Source organism: Episyrphus balteatus, chromosome 3, assembly GCF_945859705.1.
Source record: "Episyrphus balteatus chromosome 3, idEpiBalt1.1, whole genome shotgun sequence".
NCBI classification, from domain to species: domain Eukaryota; kingdom Metazoa; phylum Arthropoda; class Insecta; order Diptera; family Syrphidae; genus Episyrphus; species Episyrphus balteatus.
Window position 1 is genome coordinate 81,043,367 of NC_079136.1, and position 12,911 is coordinate 81,056,277.

The window sequence follows — 12,911 nt, forward strand, 5'->3', positions numbered from 1 at the left end:
TTTACCTACACCAAATTTAATCAAAATCATTTCAGCCGTTTTCGAGAAAATTGCAATACCTCGAAAACGTATATCGGAGATATGCGTTAAAAAGGAGATATTAAAAAAATAAAAAAAACGTAAAAATCACCTGTACCAAGTTTGAAGCAAATCCATTAATTCGCTAGATGTACGACGAAAGGCATGACGAAAATCTTTTTTTTGAACTTCTCCATCAACGTAATGTTTTTGATTAAAACCTCGACTTTTTATAGAGCAAGTAAAAAGAATTTTTGAAAAAACAAAAAAAAAAGATTCGTTAGAGAAAGATTTTTGTTAACATTTTTCAAAAAAATAAATTTTTTGGAAAACAGAAAAGAATCATTAAAGACAGATTTTTGTTAACATTTTTCAAACAAAATAAAATTTTTTCAAAAAAATTTCATCAAGAAATTGAATTTTCAAAAAATAAATTTTGGTTTTTTTTTTCATCCAAAAATGTATAGTTTTAAATTTTTGTTAAGTTTTAATAAAACGGATACTTTCGCATTTCTTTACAAAAATATTCATCGAAATCAGCTTAATCGTTAACGAGATATTCAGAAATAACAAAACGCTTCTTTATGGCATGTAGGTACTATTAATAATGGTTATAAAAATCGCCTTTTTTATCACAAAAGTATACCATCTCATTTTTAGCATTATTCACAAATATTTCAAACCAATTTTTTTTTTATTTTCGTTACATTCAAGATCTTCCCAAACAGTTAATTACCAGGTTTGAAGAAGATACACTTGGGGAAAAAAAATTAAGGGTTCAAAAAACAAATTCCAAATTTGTTGACGTTTTTTTAGTTACTGTATTTAACTTAAAAATGGTCGTACTGGAATTTAAAAAAAAAAATTTAATGTTCGAATTTTCCAATTTTCAAATCTTATGATGAAAACAAATTTTAAGGCAACGCGTTCTACTCGATCCCAATGAATACTTAAACATTTTTTTTCGAATTTTTTTTGATAGGTACTTTTTTTGTATCTATGAACTTGGAATAAAAAATGTCCAACTTAACCTTTAAATGGATCGGATAACTTGTTCATTCAAGATTTGCTTTTTTTAAAGTTCGATAAGACCACTTATTGCTGAAAAATCGATCTTTGATTGGAAAAAGATCTAAGCCATCAATATCTCAGCAACACCTGATTGTTTAAAAAACTAAGGAAGGTTTTGAAATCTTGAATAAATAACCCAAAAATATCAGGGACTTACGATTTTTTCTATTCAATTTCTTTCTTGATTCCGTGACCTTTCTTTATTAAATAAATGTTATTTTCTTAGTTGGGCTATAGGTCCATATTTTTTTTTTATTCTTTAGATAAATTTGAAAAATCAAGAATTTTGGCAAAAAAAAATTTTTTAAATCTTGAAGAAATTCCTTATAAATGTCTTCATATTCAAACTTATTTTTTTTTTTGTTTAATTCCAGTACCACCACAGTTAAGGGATATACAGCCACTTGAAAAACCTTATATAAAAAATGAAATTTGTTTGATCTCTCTGTAGCTCAAAATACTTACAGACATGCAGATAGACATTTATTACCTATTTTTTTATAGGTATTATTCTTAGAGCCGATTTTTCAGTCTTCTAATAAACAGTCAGTTAACTGTTCGACGAATAAAGTTATTAGGCTCATAAACAATCAGATAAGAACATTGAATGATTCGTGTAAAACGTCTAAGAACTTAAGTATAAACGTTTAATTTGTCATCAAAACCAAAAATAAAATGAATTATTGGCTTTTTGGGGCCAATTACAGATTGTACTGTCTCTTCGAAAAAAAAAACACCCTTTCACCTAAATTTTTTTTATGAAAACTCTTTACTCCTGCTTTCTATCCCAAATTCTATGTTTTCAATAAATTTCATTAGGGTGACAGATCATTTTTATTTTCATTCAAAAAACACCCTTTTAACCATGATATTTTTATAGACACTTTAGATACTTGTTTTATATCTTAAAAGTAACATAATTACTGAATTTCAATGGGGTACCAATTACTCTAGTATTACACACTAATATACTCTTGTATTACACACTTTTTCAAAAATACCCATATTTTCTCTACACCTAAAAAAACACCCTTTCACATGAAAAAAATTATAGTTTTACTTTATTCGTAATTTCCATGGAAAAGACAACTTTTTTAATAAATTTCGTAAGGGTACCCTTTATCCCATTGATTTTATCGGACTTATCGCGGATTTTCCGTATTTCCCAAAAAAAAAAAAAACACCCTTTAACCTAAAATATTTGAATAGACTATTTGGGTTCTTGGTTTCTGTTATAAATGAAACATTTTTACCAATTTTCATTGGTGTTAAAATTTTGTATACTTACCAAAACTTTTTCACCAAGTTTTAAAAATTAATAAAATTTAAGTCGGCTGTTATGATACCTTTCTCACACATAACTCAACCCATCAAAAAAACACCCTTTCACCAAAAATATTTTTAAGAACTTTTTGCATACTTTGTCTCTGCTTTATTTAAAACCTTCATCCCGAATTTTATCAGTGTAGTATGTTTTTCACATGGGTTTCGGTTATATTTTACCTGTTGAAGTAAATAAAAAGCACATTTGTTTTTAATCGGCAATAACTTTTCTTACAGCAATCGTATTGACTTTATTTTTATGTCATTAGATTCAGCATCAAACAATTTTTTTCAGTATATTTTTGACCTTCACCCCCTCCCTCTTGACCGCGAAAAAACACCCTTCCATCCATTTTTTACTTGCGATATAGGTACTATATTCTATTTATCAAGTTATGCATTCGTACAAAAAAAAAGTGGAGATAGCATTTTTCCATGACATTACGATGGTAGAGAATGCAAAAAAAGTGGGTCCCGGAAGGCCGTCTGTCAGTCTGTCCGTCTGTCTGTCTGTCTGTAAACGTCTGTCTGTACAGCCTAAACGAATGGACCGATTGATGTCAAACTTGGTATGTAGCATTATTTGGCGACTCTCCAGAGGGGTTTTTGGAATTAATTTTGTTTGACCAAAAATAACGGTACTTGTCATATACCGATTTTAGTACAATTGAAATTGCTCAAAAACGGCTCCAACGCTTATTCGATTTCAAGGAAACTTTTTGTGAAGAAGCATTTATATAATTTTAATATAAGCCCAAAATAAAATTTAAAAAAAAAATAATTTTTGGATTTAAAAAAAAAAATTTGAAAATTTTTTTTTGAAAAGTCAAGTTTTCGAAAACGGGACATTGATTTTTTTTGAAATTTTGTGTTTAGATGTTGATTAGTGATTTCTACAAAATGGCATACCAATTTTATTTTAAAACTTTTTTTCCAAAAAATTATTTATAAAAAATTAGTTTTTTAAAAAACGGCTCTAACGATTTTGAAAATTTTTTTTCTAAAAATGCATCTTAATATACATATCACTCAAAACTGCATAATTGTTTTGGAGGGCAATTTATTTCAGATTTTATTTTATTTTTTTTAAAAAACGAATTTAATTTTTTTTTAATTTTTTTTTTCTTTTTGTATTTATATAGAAGGTACCTACATTTTTCTATATAAAAAGTCTTAAAAATTTAAGACGTGTGACCCAGTCGTGCGTTTTATTTTGTATAGACTTTTTTTTGTACTTGGTTCTTATCCCAAAAGCAAACTTTTTGCCAAGTTTCATGAGTGTAACAATTTTTTTTTAAATGCCTATTTTACCTGTACTATACTCTTGTGTTCCGCTGAATTTTTCAAAATTTCTTTCAAAACTGCTTTGACAATTGACACAATATTTTTGTTGAGATTATTTCTTAAAATAAATTTTATTCGTCTCTGAAAGAAGCAGATAGTTTTATTCCTCTATTAAATGTTTTATTCTAGGAATAAGCTATGTATATCTGACTTTTGAAAAATTTAATTTCTGCGGAATAAGTACTAACTGACTGAAAAATAAAATCTTTGAAATATAATTAAAATAATTTTAAGTGCGAAAGCTGTTAGAATGTACTTAGAAAGTCCGTATAGAGCCAGTAAGTTAGTTATAAGTTATTGATACCTAAGTATGATAGTTTTTATGATTTTTTGTCTAGTAAAAATAAAAATAAAATAAAAATTGATTTTTTGAAATGGTTTAAAAAATTTTGTATTTGGCTAAAATTGATATTTTTGTATTTTGAGTTCCTTTTTCCTCAGTTAAAAGCAGTGAAAAAAATAGGCGCTTTTAGAAAACTTGGCTTGGGAACAGACTTTATGTAATGTATACCTTTAATAACAAATTTTGTACAATATATTAAAACAATCGTTAAAGTATAGACAATTAAGAGGCTTTTTTTGAATTTTTTTAGCCTTTATTTACATTTTCTAATCAAAGCTAAGCACACACGAATGGCTTAAATTTGAATTAATCACATTGACGCGTAGAGGAGAGGTATGTGTATTTGTTTTTGTAATAAAGTCATAAACGTTTTTCATGACTCATCTGTATTTTATGCATTTATATTATGTCTGTATATGTAACGTATTTACAAACTGTGATTACATTTATAGCAAAAATGCCTTCATTTCGTTAATACAATACCTTTTTTTGTGTCATGTCACATAATATTCAATACTTTACTTGCTTTATATTACACAACAATCTTTTTATAGTATCTTTCATTAATACAAAAAGAGATAACACAAAGTTCATGTCATCGTTAACTATATAGGTATAAATGTAACAAAATAGGAAATACACAAGACGGAGAACTTAGCAAAACAGTAATTTGTACTGACGAATTTATTATAGAAAAGAATGTTTATCTGTATTAATATGAAAACTACGAAATTTAAATCAAGCACTTAAGGGATTGAGTAAGGTCTTAAACTTTGACAAGCGACTCTTACGTACCAAACAAAAATAAAAATCTAATACATGAGCGTGAGTAATATCAAATATATTTAAGGACTAATTTGATAGAGAATTCTTAGAGCTTTCTTAAGGTTGAATAGTAACGCTTTTTTTTTTAGCTATATTATAGGGTGATTTGCATAATATTCTATAACAACCAAGAGCGCGTAATTTGGTTTGAAACAAGACAGAAATCAATAAAAAGGGGGTCTATTTTTCACCTAATCTTGCAGTTATGTAAATAAAATTATTGAAACAGAAAAAGTTATTAAAAATCACGGTAACACTTTCAGTTACAATACTGTTAGTAGCGTACATAAATTAAATGACATTCTGATAAGCAAAAAACGATTTTACTTATTGAAACAAGGAAATACCGTTATGTACAGTACAGGGCGTTCGTTATTTATGTAGGTTTTTTTTCGAGAATTACGTCCCTAAGTGCAAAAACTGTTTCTTAATAATAAAAAAAAATCCTCTAATTTTTTATATTTTTATTTTTACACTAGATGAAGCCGCAAGAGAGTTAAAGTTTTTTATAATTTGAAACGGGTATGTGTTGACTCATGAGGCCATTTTTTTAGATATAGACTTACTTCAAAATTTTTTGATGAGGTTCTTGTCTACATTAAACAAAGTTTTCAAAAAGGTATAAATCATTTTTCTAGGACCATTAGTCAGGGCATGCATGTTTTTTTAGGTTTATTAAAGCAACCATGTTTTATTAAAAAAAAGCATATGAAATAGCATGAAAAATAAAATACAACCTAAAAAAAACAAGCATTTCACCAAAATATATTTTTAAGAAGTTGAGGTCAAAAAACAAGCACCCTTGTTTTTAATGGGCAATTCTTAGAGCAATCGTATTGACTTTATTTTTATATCATTAGATTCAGCATCAAAAAATACCTTAAAAACATGGGTCATTTGATGATATCCCGCACAAACAATTTTGTTCACTATATTTTTGACCTTCCCCCCCTCCCTCTTATCAGCGAAAAAACACCCTACCACTCAACTTTTTTTATAGACTTTTTTATCCTTGGTTTTTATCCCAAAAGCAAACTTTTTGCCAAGTTTCATGAGTGTAACAATTTTTATATTTTTAAATGCCTATTTTCCCTGTACTGTTTATGATGAAATAATTATTGTTTTTAGTAATGCTGTTGGTTAAGCTTCACACATCTTTAGACTGATTTTTCTACGATTTTTTTAAGACTGCAATATCAGTCTGTCTCCAAACTTTCATTATTTCATTTCGCAACTCACAATAGAAAAAATCACGCTGCGAATAAATCAGGTACATATAACGAACTTCTTTTCTTTTCTCCCTCTTTGTTCAAAATCAATTAACTGCGAAGAAGCAAGTGTTCGATTTTCACACCTTAATAAGAAACAACTTTGTTCAAAGTATGTAGGTACCAAGATAAAGAGATATCTTCAACCAGTGTTGAACATGAATACACCGTTCCAAAGGGCATCGAGTTTACTTGATGTGTTCTTAAGCTAAAACATGTTCTATGCGAGAAACTACCTATAAGGCAAGGCTTGTGTTTAAACAGGTGAAAACAAAAAGGTTTGTATCCTGAAAATTGGAAATGAACACTTACAGCTTACAGCAACTTAATATTCTCAACTTACTTGTTGCTCATGCTTTAGCGAACATATTAACACAAACTTCATTTTGTCGGGGTACACAGATATCCTAATTATTTCTAAAGTGCTTAACAAGCATTAAGGTCTATATATCTATAATGTAAAATTGTTTTCATTTAAGATCTTCATAGTCACTTCCTTATGATGCCTTATGAGGTTTGAAAACACGACTTGTCATGTTGTTTATTGTTTTAAAGGAGCTATATATTACCCACTGCTTGTTTGATAGATATCTCAAATAAAAATCAATCAATCAACTGTCAAAAAAACGCACTAGAGACATATAAACAATAAGAAAATTACCACGCATGCATAAAACTGACGAAAAGAATACCCCAATGATTGATCATTTATTTTGTCAAATACGCAGGCAGAAAAATTCGAATAAATTTATTGTTAAGGCGCAAAAGAAGCAGTCGATAGCCTGGAAGGAATTTCATGAAATATTTTCAGATCAATATTATTCATCGAACAATTTGCTTTATTTTCTGCATCGAGTGTCGTGATGATAAAAAAATATTTTTCTGTGAAAAGGAGATTGTGGTTTGTGGGAGTCATCAGTAGATGAAACAGAAATATCCTTTTTCGAAAATAAATATAAGAGAATCTTCATAAATACAAGAAACGATTCCATTCTTTCATTATAACGATTTTTCTTTCGTATGAGCTGGGCAGTGAGCACCTATGTTAACCTATTTTACATATATATGCAGATAGAAAGGATGAGAGCTCAAACTCTTTATTAAAAAAAACGACGAAAATAGATAAAAATTTTTTAGTTCTACATATTTATTAGCATGTAGGATATACTCGTACATAAAACTATGATGATTGCTTCGAAAAACATTTGATAAATATATTCTCTTTATTAATCTTTATTGAAGACCTCACTGTTAAAGTGGTACGTTGCGGTGTAAACGATTTAATATACAGGGTGTCCTAAAAGTAATGGATCAAACGAAATAAGTTGATGGGGGAACTGAAGGGCTCTCAAAATTTGGTAACTTGTCTATCCCAAATCCTTACAATTTTCGATTTAATGCAATTTTTGTGAGTATACAGTGGTGGCAAAATAATTAGAAACATCCTACTTTGTTTACAAAATGTTATTTTTTTCTTACTATAATAGTGGAGTAACTAAAGCTCAAAAATTGGCAATATTAGGGAACCCGGCGGAACAGCTTAGATTTTGATGATCTTTTTTTTCAAACGTCGGTAATTAAAAAAACTTTAAAGTCTATAGATTAAAAATTGCCGGTGTTGCCGTTTTGATTTTTTAAATTTAATTGAAGATTTTTGTGAACAAAAACAATTTTTTTTCAAAAATTTTTCTTAAATTTCATAAATTAACTGATGCCAAAAGATTGTCTAGGAAATTCAAGGAAAAAAAATATATGGGAGTGAGGGACAATCTTCCATAGTTCAAGCAATAGATGCAATTTTCTTATTAATTGACTTCAAACACAAAAAAAAATATTTGAACACAACGGCAACACCTACAATATTCAAATATACATTTTTTAAAAGCTAGAAGCTTATTCATATATGTAAAATTAAAATTAAGTTAATTGAATGAACGGCTTTTGAAAGAATGGTAATTGAACTCAGATTTTTGAAAAAAAAAAATTATTGAAAAAATTTTAACATGTCGTTTTTTAAACTTGGTCGTAATATAAAATGCATTTATTTTCAAATTTTTTTGGACGCATTTATTATGATTTCAAATTATAAAAGGAAATGTCAATATGTATTACGGTTTATGAAAAAAATTAAAAAGTATTTTATTTTCAAAGAACTTTTTTTAACAAAAGTTTTGAAAAAAAATGTAACTTATTTTTTTTTTTTTAAATTCAACATCTAAACATAAAATTATTTTTTATTCATTTAATAACCCTTATTGTTGAAAGTTAAATAGCAAAAATTTAAAGTTCCTATTTACCACAGTCTTTGAGAAAATTAATTATTTCAATGCAAAAATTCAGTTTTAATAAAAAAAAACCATTGAAATTGAAGTAATTTTTCATTTTTTTTTCAAAAGTGTGATGTATTTTACCTTTTTTGCTTTGAAATTCAACTGATAATATTTATGGCCAAACATTTTTTTTAAATAAATTCATATTTTATTAGAAAAAGTTTGGAAAAAAGTCATTTTAAATTTTTCTAATAACATTTTTTTTTTTTTTAATTCTGAGTTTGAGGACCATTTTTTCAAAAAGTCTTGATCAAATTTAGTGGATTTAAATTCAAGAGATAAGAATGAGCTTCTGGCTTTTTAAAAATGTATCTTAAAATATTGTAGGTGTTGCCGTTGTTTTCAAAATATTTTTTTTGTGATTGAGGTCAGAATGTTAGAAAATTGCATTTATCGCTTGAACGATGGAAGATTGTCCCTTACTGCCTTTTATATATTTTCCTTAAATTACCTAGAGAATCTTTTGCTATCATTTGTTTTATGAAATTTAAGCAAACAAAATGGTTTTGTTAAAAAAAAATTTAATTTTAAAAAATAATAATTTGCTTTAGTTACTCTACTATAAATACAAAATATTTAACAAATTTTTAGCAAACACAAGTGATGATATAATCCTTGTAATATTTTAAGAAAAAAATTTTATAATTTATCCAACAAAAGAAAAATATTGCAAAAAATCTAAAATATAGTCCAATTTTGTGTGGAAATATAATTATATAAAAAGTCTTAAAAATTTTAGCAACTTGAATTTCAATAGCAAGTTCGTGCGACCAAGTCGTGCATTTGATTTTATTCGAAAACAAAAAATTACTTTTGTAGGTTTGTGTAGTTTGTTTTTGTTTTGCGAATAGAATAAAAAGTGAGTAACTACTGAATATTAAAAAAACACAACAAAAAAAATTGAAACCAGTTCCAAGTAAAATTAAAATGAGTAGTTATCTTGTCTTGTTTTTAAATTTATATTTCTTATCAATTCATCTGTAGTGTCAATATTACTGACAGCTGAATTTTACCGAAAATCTGGTTTGAATGTTGGTATAACTTGAGGGCAAATTCTTACGAAATTTAGAACCCTTTTTTCTTTTTTCCGACTTCAATTCGAAGCGAAAATCAGAGCAAGGGTGAATTTAATATTTTTACAAATGCATGCATACTTGGTATGGTTTCCTTTCCTACCTAGGTATACCTACGCATATTCATGGCAAGAAAATAACATATTTATATTCTATTCAATATAATATTAGAAGAAAATCTTGCCTTCAACAAACATTCCTGGTATCCTAAAAAAAAATAAATAAAATTTCACACCTGTCCCATTCTATACAAAAGCTTAATTCATTCCGGAAAGAAATTTAAATTAAAAAAGAAGTTGTCAAATCTCTCACAATCCATCAGTAGGTAGTATGAAGTCGTAAAATCCCATGAACTAGACAAAATTTACAATAAAACACCTTCTGTTGTAAAAAAAAAAACTTGAGATTTGTAAGGGTGTTACAATAGTGCCAACACTCTTTTAAAAAACATCTTCAAATAAACCGAGAATCGATGTCCAAAGGATTCACAGAAAAGAAGTGAAGGAACCTTTTAATTTCATTTCAGGGACAGAAAGGATGCGTCAGCAGGAATCATTTTAATTTAATTGCTTTCAAAAAAAAAACTCAACTGCTATGAAATGAAACGACAAACCTGTCAAAGACTTAATTTTTTAGGCAGCCTGTGAATTTGTTAAAAAAGAGGAAAGGTAGACATTGTACCCAAGTATTAAAAGGGTTATTTAAAAGTTTTGATTGGAAGTTCACATTCTTGCTTTCGACTTTCTGAAATGGTTTTTAGTCATACACACATACATACATATGGCATAACATTTTAGCTTAATCATAAAATCTACAAAGAAAGAAAAAAAGAAACGTTTTTGTCCTTAAAAGCATGTCAGTTTCAAAGATTTAATGCTTATAGCAATATTGAACTCTGATAACGTGCCTATCATCTACGAAAATCTTTACCCTCAAGTAGTGGAGTAACTAAAGCAAATAATTTTCAAATGTCGGTAACTAAAAATACTTTAAAGTCTTAAGGTTAAAAATTGCCGATGTTGCCGTATTGTTTTTTTTTTAAATTAAAATTAAATTTTTTTTAACAAAACCATTTTTTAAATTTCATAAAATAAATTATATTATATCTCCAGGTAATTTAAGGAAAAAAAATATATGGAAGTAAAAAACAGTCTTCCCTAGTTTAAGCGATAAATGAAATTTTCTTACAAACTGACACAAAAAAAAAATATTTTGAACACAACGGCAACACCTACAATATTTGCATACACGTTTTTAAAAAGCCAGAATTTCATTTCTATCTGTAAAATTTAAATCCACTAAATTTAATCAAGAGTTTTTGAAAGAATGGTCCTCAACCATTTGAAAAAAAAAAAACGATATATGTACAAAATTTTTAAATGACTTATTTTCAAACTTTTCCGTAATAAAATATGAATTTTTTTTTTTTGAAAAATTTTTGGCCATAATTATCAGATGAATTCCGAAGAGGAAAAGGTAATATTTATTACCGTTTTGAAAAAAAATTAAAAATTCCTTCAAGTTCATTGAATTTTTTTTGATAAAAAACTGAATTTTAAATAATTGTTTTTCTCAAAGACTATAGACCAGGGTCGATAATTTTTGAAACCAAAAAAAAAATCATAGTAGGATGAAACCCATTGGAAAAGGAGGTGAATATGATAAAAATTAAAGGAAAAATAAATTACGGGCGAGCCGAGTTCGGGAAGTGGGTGGGTTGAGTTTTTAATGGTAAAAAATGGTATATCTCGAATTCCGGCAAAACTACAAGTTCTATGGAAAAAAGTTGTATGGCAAAATTGTAGGTTATAAAAAGATCTATAACTTACGTTTTGACAATTTTTTCACATAACCTCAAAATTTATATGAAAAATTAAAAAAACCGAGTTTTTGGTTATTTTTATTTTTATCTTTTTTAAAAAGATGTTTTTTTCTACGAAATTTGGTGAAAACCTACCTTATTATGTCTCAAATACACAGTAATTTATTTGATTTAAAATATTAATTTTTTAACCTTATTTTGACTTAATATCAAAAAAACACCCTAATTTTCAATCGAAAATTGACGTGTAGATTTTATGTTACATTGATAAATCTATTGGTTTTTGAGTAGTTAAAGTTTAAATTTTAATAAATAGGCCAAAATTGTTAATAATGATAAAAAAAATTTTTCGAATTTAAGCTTTTTTCATTTTTTGCATTTTCCGAGAATATGTACTATCGTATACTAATGTAAATTTATGTTTACACCATCAGAAAGAAGAGATTTTAACGAACAAATTACCCACCGATTTTTTGAAAAAAACTGATATTTTGACACGTGAATTTTCGATTGAAAATTAGGGTGTTTTTTTGATATTAAGTCAAAATAAGGTTAAAAAATTAATACTTTAAATCAAATAAATTACTGTGTATTTGAGACATAATAAGGTAGGTTTTCACCAAATTTCGTAGAAAAAAACATCTTTTTGAAAAAGATAAAAATAAAAAAAACCAAAAACTCGGTTTTTTTAATTTTTCATATAAATTTTGAGGTTATGTGAAAAAATTGTTAAAACGTTAGTTGTAGATCTTTTTATTACCTACAATTTTGCCATACAACTTTTTTCCATAGAACTTGTAGTTTTGCACGGAAATCGAGATATACCATTTTTTACCATTAAAAACTCAACGTGGGTTGAAAAATTAATTACGGCCGAGTTCGGGAAGTGGGTGGCCACTTCCCGAACTCGGCCGTAATTAATTTTTCCTTTAATTTTTATCATATTCACCTCCTTTTCCAATGGGTTTCATCCTACTATGATTTTTTCTTACTTTTTAATGTTTTTGAAGGCTTCGGCACTGGTCTACTAGGCAAATAAGAACTTTAAACTTTTGCTATTTAACTTTCAACAATAAATGCTATTGAATGAAAAAAAAAACTTACCTTATATTTAAATGTTGAACTTAAAAAAAAATATGTTGAATTTTTTTTTTTCCAAATTTATATTAAAAAAAGTTCTTTGAAAATGAAATACTTTTTAATTTTTTTCATAAACTGTAATACATGTTGACATTTCCTTTTATAATTTCAAATCATAATAAATGTGGCCAAAAAAATTTGAAAAATAAATGCATTTTATATAACGAAAATTTTTTAAAAAGGACATGTTAAAATTTTTTCAATAATGTTTTATTTCAAAAATCTGAGTTAAATTACCATTTTTTCGAAAACCCTTTCTTTCATTTACTTAATTTTACAAATATGAATAAGTTTCTATAGCTTTTTTGTTCTAGATGTTCTGGCATTAGTAATTTTTCAAAATTTTTTATCCAC

The 12,911-nt window shown here is 27.0% G+C and overlaps 1 protein-coding gene across 6 annotated transcripts in view; it reads right to left on the reverse strand.

Moving 5' to 3' along the window:
* The window catches only part of LOC129916171 (trichoplein keratin filament-binding protein), a 228,060-nt gene that overhangs the window by 28,361 nt on the left and 186,788 nt on the right, over window positions 1-12,911 (reverse strand). The window contains exon 1 of one of the 6 annotated variants that reach the window (XM_055995985.1): window positions 131-171. The exons of the other annotated variants lie outside the window; for them this stretch is intronic. Within the exon in view, the coding sequence (XP_055851960.1) occupies window positions 131-156 (26 nt within the window). The 5' untranslated portion in view covers window positions 157-171. Of the gene's footprint in view, window positions 1-130; window positions 172-12,911 lie in introns of those variants that run through there. 6 annotated transcript variants of the gene reach the window in all.